General features: G+C 44.9%; 1 protein-coding gene across 2 annotated transcripts; it reads left to right on the plus strand.

Moving 5' to 3' along the window:
• Window positions 1-1,474: 1,474 nt before the first annotated feature.
• On the plus strand, window positions 1,475-13,342 carry ccdc177 (coiled-coil domain containing 177). 2 transcript variants are annotated; one of them, XR_002428734.2, is made up of 3 exons: window positions 1,475-1,996; window positions 3,286-6,674; window positions 13,108-13,342. XR_002428734.2 is itself a non-coding variant. In XM_012872208.3 (2 exons), exon 2 carries the CDS (start codon window positions 3,298-3,300, stop codon window positions 5,818-5,820), a length of 2,523 nt encoding a protein of 840 aa, XP_012727662.2. In that variant the 5' UTR covers window positions 1,475-1,996; window positions 3,286-3,297; the 3' UTR covers window positions 5,821-6,797. The 2 variants fall into 2 exon arrangements, 1 of the variants encoding a protein (XP_012727662.2); XM_012872208.3 differs by lacking the exon at window positions 13,108-13,342 and having other exon boundaries at window positions 3,286-6,797.
• The last annotated feature ends 2 nt before the right edge of the window (window positions 13,343-13,344 follow it).

The raw sequence follows: 13,344 nt of genomic DNA on the forward strand, positions 1-13,344 counted from the left end.
CACAATGGGGAAATTCGGACGTGACAGTGGCAAAAACTCATAGACATGATACACCAGAGCTACACACTAGATTAGGCAATATGAATAAAAAGCTAATTTAAAGCAAAGTTGTACATTACATTGGAAAATATGGCATATTCAGACAAAAAACAATCAATAGTAGAGGAAAGAGTGCAGCTGATTTACAGAACGATATGAAAAAAACTATGCCATAGTCATGATTCTACAATCAAACACGTCAGACAAGCTACATTGTGGGCAAATTAGCGTCTCAGATCAGATGATCAGAGCCTGTGCAACCATTAGCATGCTGTAAACACGTATTAAGTCTGCTGTGAGCAGCAGATATATAAAGTAGCAGCAGACAGAAGGAACGACCTGCGGAAGCGCTCCTTAGAGCATCCAGGGTGCAACAGCCTGTCACTGAAAGAGCTCTCCAGCTCTGCAACAACTCCATTCAAGGGGTGGGAGACATTGTCCACCAGGGATGTGATTTTCTTACAGGCCAGAGCTGGCCCTCCAAATTTATCGATCCAGCCTTTTCCTCTAAGCTATAGATAAGCTGCTGCTGCAGCAAACCATTTCTTAGAAGATGGCTAATGCCACCAGAGAGTCAAAGAAGGTCTTCAGGAGCTCCCTTTGCTCTTCAAAATTCTTCCGCCTCTTTAGTAGGTAAAGTCTGCTCTGACCTTTCTTGTAAAGAGCATCAGTGTTGTGACTCCAGTCCTTTTAATAGTTTAGGTGAACATCCTGGTACTTATGAGTCCATAATCTCAACATCAGTTCCCTAGATGTTAACAGGTTTCAGTGAGGTGGATCTGCTCCACCTCTCTCCTCCAGCGGAGGGGGAGGTTGATTGCTGGGAACCGAGAGATGTGCTTTTCTGGGTAGAAGAACAGGCAGCCGTCCAGGATGAGGGTGTCTGCAGCAGGTTAGACTGAGCTTGGGGCGGGATGAGTGGCAGGTCAAACCTCAGCAGGTGCTGATTCAGCTTATTCACACAGAGCAAGTCGCCTACAGTCTGGGCGTTCAAACAAGGCTGAAAAACGGTGCTTGTTGAAGATCCCCCTTACCATGCATCCTACTGCATGCGTTAGCCAAATCAGGTGACATTATCTTCATGTTACTGTTGACATTCCTATATTAAAATGTCCCAAAAAAAATAATAAAAATTCACTGACAGGTATAAAATAATAGAAATAAAAGCTAAAAAAGCTTCAGCTCATTGGGTAAAGGTAAAACAAGCTTAAGTTGCAATTATTTATTTATTTATTTATTTATTGTGTATTGTATTTTCTTTCATTCGTTTTTACTGCATTTCATTTAATTTTTAATCTATTTTTTTAGCTCAATATTAACGTGTAGTATTTTCCTTGTTTTCTCTTTTTATTATGTAACCCCTTGGTAAACCCGGAAGCTGTGCAGACAGCTCAGCTTATTTATTTATAACATTTGCCTCTTTCTTTTATAATTATCTAGCTGTTATTTTTTAATGCACCAACTAAGCCCCTCTGTTTTTTTCTTTGTAACACATCAAAGCCATAAGCTGAGCGAGCAGGCCCCCCTCTTCCAGCAGGCCGGGTGCCTCCAGCAGGCGGAGCTTGTTATGATGCTGAGCAGAGGGAAGCTGCTGGGTAGCAGGTGGAGACAGCGATGCGCTTCTCTTAGGGAGGATCAGAGAGAGCTGGAGAGGACACGCTTGTCGTTGGAGAGACACGGGGAAAAATTCACAGCCCAAAGGAGACTGCCTCCTGTTCTGTTCGTGGTCGGGAGGCGCGGATTTGCGCACACACAGAAAGAGAGGCTGACGGGCTGCGGAGCGCTCCATCTGTCTCCGTCGTGTCGCTGGAGGCTGCGGCGAGGTGATGCTCCATCTTTGGATCGACGGCCGGAGCCGTTTTTCCTGAAAGCCTGCTATTATGCAGGGAGCAAGGGAGACGGCGAGGATTAAAGGGGAACGAAGCACCGGTTCAGGAAACATTTTGCACTCTGGCAGGTAAGCGGGGATATAAACACGCTTTTTTCGAGCCGCATTAAATACACGCAATGCGCATTACTCACATCATTGGACGAGCATATTCCCTTCATAGCAGCGCAATAAGGTTATACTGTCATAACGAAAAAGTATTGGCTATCCGTTCTTGTGCTTCACTGATGTGGATGACAGTGGAAAGGCCCTGGCCTTGTCAGCAGGTGCGCGCCTATAATCAATTTGGCCCACACGTCATCAAATACTATCAGCTCATGTTTAACCTATTTTTCCTTGGCCTTGATGTGTCTGGGTCCTTGGAGGTCGATTGTGTGACAGAGAGTGCAGGGCTATGAGTAATCAAATTCTCTCAGCCTAGTAACTCTGCCAAAAATAGACCTTCTGTTAAAGGGCTGTGATGTTGTTTTTTTTGCGTGTGTTATTTCACTCCCCCCCCAACACCCCCCCACCCCCCCCACCCCACCCCTCCCGAAGGGGAAAATGTCTCATCTGGTGTAAAATCACATAGTATATGAACATGTGCTCATGCATGCATGCATGCATGCATCATCTCTGAACCCTCATTCTGCCCCTGCCCCCACAGAGAGTGTCTCTGTAAGATCTGAGCTGATTCTTAAAATTCTGGTTCAAACCTCCTTCATTTATTCTGTTTTATGTGGTGCTTTGCAAAGATATTCACCCCCACCCCCACAGGCTTTTTGCCTATTTTATTTCATCCCAACCTATAGATCACATTTTTTTAAATTCTATTTTATGAAATGGAGCTGCACAAAATAGTCTAAAATGGTGAAGAGGAATGAGAAGGATATTTCTACATAAAAAAGGATGCAAGAAAATAATAAACTGGCATGAGCATGTGTATCCAGCCCCTATAAAGCACCAAAACATTCCGGTACAATTAATTAGCTTCAAATGTCCCATAATCGGTGAAATGAAGTCCACCTGTGTGCAGTCAATATGTCACATTATCTTTCAGTATAAAAACACTAAACTGCAGCACTAAATAGCAAGATCTCTCCCACCATGAAGACCATGGAGCTCTCTGAACAAGTCAGGGACAAAGTTGGTGAAAAGTCAGGGTGGGGTTATAAAAAATATCCAAACCTTTGATGTTGTGCCACCAAGAAAAGCTCTGGCCCAAACTCAACATGCCCCATCACCCCCAAGAACACCATCCCCACAGAATGATGCTGCCATATGAAAAATGCCAAGGGGGTGAATACTTTAGCAAGGCTTTGTACATCTCCCCCTTCTTGCACTGATCTCTATCCCCATTCCTGTCTCTTTGCCTGCAGTGTGAGCCAACTATGGTTGACCCCTCAGATGTTGAGGAGCAGAATAAGTGTAAAGGTCCACAACTTGACACACCAGCTGTGGCCGCCGAAGACCCTCGACTACCAGAACCGGTTGACGGGACGACAACTGAGGAGGAAGGCGATGCCGGTTTCGAGACACCGCCCACTGGCAGCTCAGAGCCCAGCCCCTGCCACACTGCATCTCCGGCGGGGCCACAGGGCAGCACACAGGAGCCAGCGCCTCAGCAACCACAGACTCAGACGGACACAGATTTGTCCCCCAAACTGCACCTGGACCTGTACAACTTTGACTCGCCTGAGGCGGAGGGCAGTCGCTATGTGTTGACAAGCCCCCGCTCACTGGAGGCGTGTGCTCGATGTGGAGTCAAACCCGTGGAGCTGCTGCCTCGCCTGCTAACAGACTTCATCCGGGAGGCTCCTGGGCGGTCGATGCGTGTCGCCACAGGGCTCTTCGAAGTCTACGAGAAGGACAGACATGGCAAACTCAGGCACTGCAGGGAAGAGAGGGAGCGGATCGTTAGGGAAGAGAAAAGAAGGATTCTGCAGGCAACTGTCAACGGCAGCACGCCTTCATCCTCCGTGGATAAAGTCCCATCTGGGATCAGTGTGCCCTCCAAATCGGGCACAGCGACCTCTAGCTCAGTCCCTGATGTGGGAGTTTCCTTTAAAACTGCATCATTGGGTGCAACTCTTCCATCGAAAGCCCCCACCTATACTCTCAGTACCTCACCAAAATCCATGCAGCCTAGAACTGTCCCATCTCCAAAGTCTGGACCCAAACCATCCCTAGCCCCGAAGGGTCCACTCCAAGGTTCAACCAAAGCTTCAGTCTCCTCCTCATATGAGCATACAAAAACCACGCACCCACTTTCGTCCGGCCCCCCACCGGTGCTCAAGAAAGCCACTGGGGGTAAATCTTCAAACACTTTCCCAAGATCAACACCGAAACCTCCCTCTTTCCCCAGAGCCAACTCAACGTTAACATCGTCTGTGACAAAGCCCGCCATTCAGCGCTCCAGTGCGCCTTTGAACGGCGTAACAAGAGGGCTGTTCTCTCAGCACAACGGGCATCTTGGACTGCAATCCAAGACCCGAGGGAAAAGCCACTCCCTGGAGTCTCTACAGCGAAGGATGGATCCGGTCTGCTGCTCCACCTCCACGACCACGACGACATGCACCTCATCCGAGTCTGGGGCTTCCTCTTCTTACAGTTGGGACGGTGCGCGAGACCACTGGGCTAAAATGTCCAGCCCTCGGGCTCGCACCATGGCCACCTTCAACTCCCTGATGGGCCGCAGCCTCAGCCTCGGAGACCTCAGCCACTCCCCTCAGACAACACAGAAGGTGGAGCGCATCGTGAAGGAGGTTAAGCGTCGAGGCCTCAAAGCTGTATCCGAGCGCGACCGCAAGATTGCCGCCTTGATGCTTGCCAGATACCAGGAGGAAGACATCATGAGTCAGACTCGCTATGTCGCTCACCTTCAATGGGACAGCGAGCGCCGGATGGAGGAGCTGCGGCGGGAGCAAGAGGACAGGGAGAAGCAGCGGGCCGTGCTCCAGTGCCAGCGAGTGTGGCAGACCAAGGTTTCGATACGTCAGCAGAAGATCAGCCGGCAGGAGCGCGATTCAGCCGCTGCGAAACTGCGACAGGCTGAGGAACACGAGGAGCGTTGGAAGGAGCTTGCGGAGCAGCAGGAGCGCAACCGTCTGCTGCGGCTACAGCAGGCGGCGCGAGAGGAGAAGCACAAGAAAGCTCTTCAGGAACAGAACCTGAAGGCCCTGGAAGAGGAGAGGGCCGCCATGCTGGAGCAAGAGAGGCTGCTCCTGGAGGAGAAGCTCACCATTGCCGAGTTGAAGAGGCAGGAGCGGGAGCACCAGGTCCAGGAGGAGAGACGAGGTCTGAACAAAGCAGAGAGACGACGCCACGCCGCCCTCACACAAGAAATCGCCCGTAGGGAACAGGAAGAGAGGGATGAAGCTAAAAGGGCAGCGGAGGAGAAGCTCACCCGCTCCCTCGAGAACTACGAGCAGATAGTTGAACGTCGAGGGCAGGAGCTGAAAGAGAAAGCCAAGCGTGAGGAGAAGCAGATCCAGAAGGCCCGTAAGGCAGCCGAGAAGCGCGAGAAGCAGCAGCAGCAGCTGCTGGAGGCCCGCGTCAGGGAGGCCGCGAAACGCGCCCAGCAGGCCGCCATGGTGGCTGAGGAGAAGGCCAAGGAGAAAGCCAAGCGGGCCGTCCAGAGTCGGCAGGAGAAGGAGAGACTTCAGAAGCTCAACAGGCAGCGTGTGGAGGAGGAGGAGAGGCAGAGGCGCCTGGAGCTCCTACAGTCCATCGAGAGGAAGCTGGAGAAGAGCGAGCAGATCTTCAAGGAGAAGAAGGCTGTTTTGGAGAGTGCCCGTTCTGTGGCTCGGGCGTCCTTTCATGTGCGGGACAAAGTGCGGGAGGAGACCAACATGCGCACTTTTGATAAGATGGCCCTGGAAGCTCAGCTCAAAGCGAGTCTCGATGAAAAGTAAACCCATGGCTTTGTTGTAGACCCCTGGTCACATCATTGACTCCTGCCTTCATCACGCAACAGGCTACCCTTCTTCTACAAACACCGGTGTTTATTCTTAACTACATATCATTACCCATCAGCGGTTTTATTATACTTTTAAACCACTTTTATCATAGATCCCATTAAAGTGAAGAAATCATTGCTGTATTAGGAAAATAAACCATATCAGTAGTTATTTCGTACCAGTAAAGCTCCCGAGGCAGACTGAACCAGCTTGATGTTGTGGACAGAACTTTTTTTATTTTATTTATTTTGTGTGACGGGGTGGCTGTTTGTTATGGTTTGGGCTTTTTGCGTGTGTTTTTTTTTTTTTTTTTTGTGGCAACGCATCATCTTTTTGTCCTGAGCTGCGTCTTATTTCAGCCACTGGACTGGAAGCTGTGCTGGACTGAAAAGAGTCATTGTTTATCTGGAAGCACAACTCCACGACATCTGCAGGGGCTTTCAAAGGGAACACTCCTATTAGCGAGAAAGCAGGCTGGAGGAAAAACTGAAACACAAATGGTCCCGGGCCATCGCAAACAAATGACCGGCCCTCTTTGTACGAACATGGACAGAGGCGCGGGCAGCTTGGAAGCTCAGCCTTGTCCGTCCTTTCATTGCTGACAGTGCTGTGCTGGGAGGTGCAAAGGACATTGGGATATTGCACCACAAGCATACCTCCTTCAAATTCCCTTCAATGACTCTCTTTTTGCTGTTCACGTTAAATTACAGTTAACATTGAAGCTTTCTGAGAGAAAACCTCCTCTTGACTCCCAGCACCGTCCTCCTGCCTCTATCGCAGCATCACGGTGACCATCTTATAGTCCGCAGGTATGTGTTTGTACCTCCCTGTTTCTCTCTTTTGTTGCATGATGCTGCTATTCAGAGATTGCAGTTTAAATCATGTCTGGATCTACGGATCCCACAATCTCCCAGCTATAAAAAAAAAGAAAGTAGACAAAAAACAAGAAACAATCCACATTGGCTTTAGCCCTCAGAGGAATTTGTTCTAATAGCAATGCAAATCTGACTCGAGCTGCTGAAATGACTAGGCATGGTTCATGGAGGTTTCTTTTATGAGGCCTGGTTTTGGCATTGCAAACTATTTTGTAGTTGTTGCAGTACCTCACAAAAGTGTTCAATCAATCAAAGGCTATTTATAGCGCATGTTTCATACAATCAGATAAACAAAAGTGCTTTGCAGAGGTTAAAAAGAGTGCTTTTTTCCACTTTTTGGTACGTTAAAACCACAGTTGGGATTTTATGTGACAAACCAACATAAAGCAAATTATAACAGTGAAGGGAAAAGAACAAAACCTGGTTTTCATTTTTTTAAGATGAGTCTGAAAAGAGATTTACGTCAAGCCCTCCAGGCTGTAAATTTGTAGAACCAAGTCTTTTGGGGGATTTTTCTCTAGAATCCTTCTACATCTGCAAACTTAAATATTTGTCCATTCCTCTTTGCAAAATGGCTCACTATCAGTCAGATTGGATGGAGAGCATCTGTGAACATCAATTTTTAATTCTTGCCACAGATCCTCAATTAAATTAATGCGTCTTAACCATTTCTTTTAACCCCTGGGCATATTTTAGGGTCACCCCAGAAGGTAACCATCCAACACAATTTATTTAGCTCCATCCATCTTCCAATAATCTCTGGCCACCTTTGTTGGTCCTGAAATGAAATGCATCCCCAAAGCGTGATGCGTCCACAACCATGTTTTAGTTTTGGGATGCTTTATTCTGAGCTATGTGCAATATTAATTTATTAATCAGCATTTTGCATATTGGAAAAACATTAACACATTTATATGAATACTTTTGTAGTATCCTGCAAAAGAACTGAGCTGAAGGGAAAATTACCAGAGGCGACAAATTGCATTGTTTGGATTAAAATATATTTGTGCATGTATTGACCCATGATAACACTGGAAAAGATGTAGAGATCCTGTAAATATCCTGCAAAAGTATTTATACCCCCAAAAATCATTTTACAGTATGTTGTCAAAAATATGCTCATTTTATTTTATTTTTAATATCATGCACAAAGAAAAAAGGTTTTAATAATTTGCATTAGCATATTGTAGCCTTTTTATATTTAGGATGAAGTATTTAGCTTTTTGCAGCTCCTAATAATTTTTTGCCAAAGTAAAGCTTAATTGAGCTTTATCCATCTTCCCATCATGCTCTCAACATGTCTCTTTCTGATGTGTCTCCTACATGGCTGTTGATTTCTTATGGCTTTTTCTCAACATCAACACATCGTTGTGCAGTGCATGAGCAATAGTTGCCCAGCAGACGGATTCACTCACCTGACCCATGGATCTCTACAGCTTTTCCAGGGTTATCATGGGACATTCAAATGCGCAAATAGATTTTAATTTAAACAATACAATTTGTCGCCTCTGGCTATTTTCCCTTCAGCTCTGACCAGTTTCCACAACCCTGTAGAAGCACAGCTGCCCCACAGCATAATACTGCCACCACCACGTATCACAGTGTTCAGGGTGATAGTTTTGAGCCAGCTATTTTATTTTGCATGTATGTCAAAAAGTGACATATTTTAAATTGGCTTCCACCTCACATTTCTGCACTACTTTCTGTTAGTCTATCACATAAAATCTTAATAAAGGAGATTGAAGTTTGTGGTTCTAATCTGACAAAATGTGAAAAAGATACATTTGCAAAGCACTTTATACTCCTGCAGTCAGCTGGTGTTCCCACTGTCCGTCTGCAACTAGAAAGTAGACTGAGGTGCATATTTCCTACATTTAAATGTTTTATACCCGCTTTTAGCAAAGACATAAGCCCAAGTGAATTTAGAACACAGCATCATCCCACCAGGCTTATGGCTGACTGAGCACTGTTCAAAGCAGATAATCGTGGGGGGCAGGGGACAGCATGAGACAGCAGATTTACCCGGGAGGCGCGTTTCGTATAAAACGTTGCAAGGTTTATCTTAAAACGGAGGATCTGCACTTCACAAAAAACGCAATCATAGTTGGAGTTGGCTGATGATCAACAGGTACAAATGGTAACAATCTGTTTTTATTTTTTAAATGCAACTAAACTGAAAACTCCCACTCCCTTCGGGATGTAAAAGCATCAACAAAAAACATTGACAGATACACATTGTTTTCAGTGTACAAAAAAAAACTGGTAAAGGTTAAATGGCCTATACTTTGATGCACAAATGGCGATCATCTTGTGTTTGTAATTATCTTTATCTTCTTTTCATTTCTTAACAATGATCTGTTTGACTTTTTATTTGTTACATTTACTTATTGAATGAACAAAACAAAATCAAAAATGAATTTGAATCAGCTGTAGTCTTTTAGAAAAGGAATTGAGAAATGGCAGGCCAGAGTTCAAAGAAAACCTCAGGAGTGTATCTGGTCTGTTGAAAAAGTCTTTATTGCTGCATCTCGGAGGTTCATGCGTTTACAAAAAGAAAATAAAGTGAGTTTTAGTGGTTGCATTGACACACTGCTCAGAAAGATTAATGGAGAACCTTTTAATCAGAGTATAAAATCAAGCCAGTTTAAGTTCTGGAATATTGATCTGGTCAGTTCAGCAGCAGAGGGAGTTATTAATCAGTGCCGGCTGTTATGGTGTCAATGAAATTAACAACGTGAGCACTAAAGGAGAAACATTGAGATGACGCCAAAAACAGGAAATGTTCTGCAAGTGAAAGCCACAGACATTATTTCCCTCCTCATTTTTTGACTTATCTTCAGTAGTTTTACATTTGCCCAGAGTGACTGTCTCTACTGGTAGCATGAGGCGATACCTTGACCCTACAAAGGTTGCACAGGCAGTCCAATTCCACCAGGATGGCACATCAATGCCAGAAGGTATGCTGTGTCTTCCAGCAGAGTCTCAAGACCATGAAGGAGCTCCCAGGAGACATTCACGCTAAAAGAACTGGGCCGTTGGAGGTCCTTAAACCATCATCAGGACTGGCATCTGCTCCTTTGTGGAAGGAGCCAAAGGATGAGTACTGCCAGAGTCCTACAAAGTGACCTCAGGCAGGCCACTTAGATGAATGTCTCTGACCAAACCATTAGAAACAGACTTCATAAGGTTGGTTTGAGGACCAGACGTCTTCTAGTAGGCCCCGTGTTCACTGCCTGGTACCTCAAAGTTCGACTGGCATTTGCCAGAGAACACTAGAATTGGCAGGTTTGGCACTGCCGCCTTGTTCCTTTCACAGATCGGAGCAGGTTCACTCTTGTGTTCATGTGACAGACGTGACAGGGTCTGGAGGACCTGTGGTGAATGTTATCCTGCCTGCAACACTGTTTAGCATGACTGATTTGGTATTGGTCTGGCGAGACGTATTCAAGGTGGGACACACAGACCTGTATAGGATAAACGATGGCACCCTGACTGCCATCGGGTGTAAGGAGGAAGTCCTTGGACCCAATGTTAGAGCCTTCACTGGTGCAGTGGGTCCATGGTTCCTCCTGGTGCGTGATGATGCCTGGCCTCATGTGGCAAGTGAATGCAGTTAGCTCCTGGAGGGTGAAGGAATCGATACCATTGACTGGCTTCCACACTCCCCTGACCTAATCCAACAGAGCATCTGTTGGACATCATTTTTAGGTCTAGCTAACACAACCAGGTGTTAGAACTGGTCCGAACTGAACCCGATATTGGAGCCAGAACATAGTGTTGCGTCTTTAGAAGGTTTATATCAGAGTTGGAGATGATAATAGGCGGGCTTGACCAGATGTTGACGACAGAGACAGAAAGACAATAACAAAGGGGCTGGGCAGGAGTCGTGGTCAGAGTGCTGTCCAAAGTCATGTCCAGAAATCAGAAAGCCGATGAGGTATCCAACAAGGGCAAGGCAAACAGGGAATCCAAAAACAGAAACTGATCAAAACAGGTATTGCAAACACTAAATGCTGGATGACTACTCTCAAAAGGCTTTTGGACAGTGTGGCAGTGTGGTGCTGTGGGAGGCAGGAATAAATAAGCAGAGTTTCAGGTGAAATGACTTGAACCTCATTAACAGGAGCAGGTAAACTGAATGAGGTAAACTGCCTGGAGCTATGGTAGAGTGTACAGACTGAAATAAACATAAATGGAGCTGAATACAAATACAAGGACATAATCTGACTAAGAACATGAACACAAAACTCCAAGGACAAATTAATATAATAATTAACTAGAAGGGTAAAAGTAAAGAAATGTAGCGAGAAAAAGAACATCTAACAAATCTAAAACATGAAGAAGTGAGCTCTATGGCAAAACCCTGACAGCAAAACTAACAATTAAATGTGGCACAACCTATAGAACATAAATGACAAGAAAAACATTAATCTAAATCAAAACCATAACCAGACACCTCCAAATCATGACACCAGGTTGCACCTCAGACCGTCCAGCAGTTCAGTGTTTCCCTGGAAGAAGATACCCCAGGACACATCACAAAAGGAGCATGTCCTGATATTGTCAGGCAGTTAGACAAGCAGATGGGGGACATACAAACTATTGAGGACCATTTAGTGCTGCTGCAGTGACATCTCAGCAGATTGGCCTGCCTCATCAGTTTTTCAGTTTCACTTTCTCTGTGACTTCAGATTGATCCCTCTGTGGGTTGATCATTTTCATCAAATGATCTGGCGTCCTTCTGTTCCTAACACTTTACACATTCCATATCCGTATGGATATCCACGAGGATTTTTTTCTGACTTAGATCTGATGTGATTTCAAAGTGTTTCATTTCTCAGAAGTGTAGAACTTTTATACATGCTGTGTCACTTTTTTTTATCATGACCTATGAGACGCATCGTAACATCCAATAAGTCGCTGCTGAGGAATTAAAACATCAAGGCATCCATTCATTTGATATTTTTGTCAGCCTTATAATGTTAGATGGAAAAGGTCTATATTTGCTTTGGGTAATCAGACTAAATGGGAGTCATACATCTGTGCTATGTTTTAGCTTTACTAAGTCTAACTCAATGAGAGCAATGGTGACATTTTTGATAATTATTTGGGATCTGTTGCAAACCTACATGTTGCTGAAGATGTATCTGTATATTTGGACTGTGTTGTGATGCAGCTGAATGAATGAATGACAGAAAATCTGAACACAAAAATATCTAGAACCTGCCCCATACAAGAGTAGAATGGTTGGTTTTAATAAAGCAAGCCACTATGCAGATGACACGCAGCTCTGTGTCCCATTAAAACTAAGCAGTCCTGATGAACCGCAGTGCTTGATTGACTGTATAACATGAATGAAAGAAATGGACCAGGACCAGCTTCTTAAACTTGAATGAGAGTAAGACAAAAATCTTCATATTTGGATATTTGGTGCTGCAGGTCATATGGCTTGCATTCTAGGTCTCCTGTCAAACTAGTTTTAACATTTCTTCTTAAAAAAAAATACAACAGCAATTTTGTTCATTTATTTGTTTACCCCATTTTGTCTTTATTTCTATGCTTATTTATGATATTCAGTATTGAAATAATGTCTTTCAAATGTGCTAGGCACAACATGGTTTCTTTTTGCGCTATTGTCATGATCTTGGTGTGTGAGTGGTCGTTTGTGTGCATGTACTGTTTGAGATCTTTCCTGAACAGAGGGCATGACAGCCTACTGCAAACATCACACCTGTGTGCAACTCCTTCACCCGGCTGCTGGGGATGTAAGGAGCTGTTGGACAACCAGATCTCCTCCTACCTTCTTGGTAGAGTCAAGCTTGTGTATTGTTCCTGATTCTTGAGAATTATAATTTTAACCTCAGTATCTGTCCTCAAGCTCATCCTTCTCTGTGCTTCCCATCCAGTTGTCCACTTTCTCCAGCGTGCCTGCTCTCCCCCTCCCTTTCCATTTACCATCTGGATCTCACACCTCTGTCTGACCCGCTCCAATCAAATCCTCCGAACACGAATCCTTGTGGTGAAATCCCCTTATGAGGTTACCACCAGGATGCCCTCAGTCTCATCCCCCAACTTCAGCTCAGATAGCCCCTGGAATTCAACTATTCAATTTAAAGAGTCGTCTTCGCTCTGATTCCCACTCCATCTCTTCCTTCAAATGCTGCAGAACTGCAAAAACGTAAAGCTTCCCTTGTTGCACAGTTTGTTATTACCTTTTTGTAAATAAACCTTTTATCTGGTACATTGTGTGTCCTGAGTTTTTGATTCTGCATGCGTGTCAGGAAAATCTCCAGAAACATGAGAGCTATAGATAAAAAGTGACTTGATTGTAACTAATCTAATGCCTCATCTTCATTATTTGCTGCAGGTCCTGGAAATGAATGAGAGCAGAGCTTTCTCCAAAGCCGGCAGTTCTCTTCTGTGACTTAAATGCAAATATATACGTTATTTATACATTTTTTTATTCTGGATTATTATCATCATAAGAGGCTGCTGAGAGAGACTATTGGAAGAAGCAGCTGCCTTCCTGCATTAAGGAATCCAATGTAAACGGTTCAAAAACAGCTTTATTCACATCAAAACATGCTGATCAATCTGATCCTCA

This window comes from Fundulus heteroclitus, chromosome 19 (genome assembly GCF_011125445.2).
Source record: "Fundulus heteroclitus isolate FHET01 chromosome 19, MU-UCD_Fhet_4.1, whole genome shotgun sequence".
Classification (NCBI taxonomy): Eukaryota; Metazoa; Chordata; class Actinopteri; order Cyprinodontiformes; family Fundulidae; genus Fundulus; species Fundulus heteroclitus.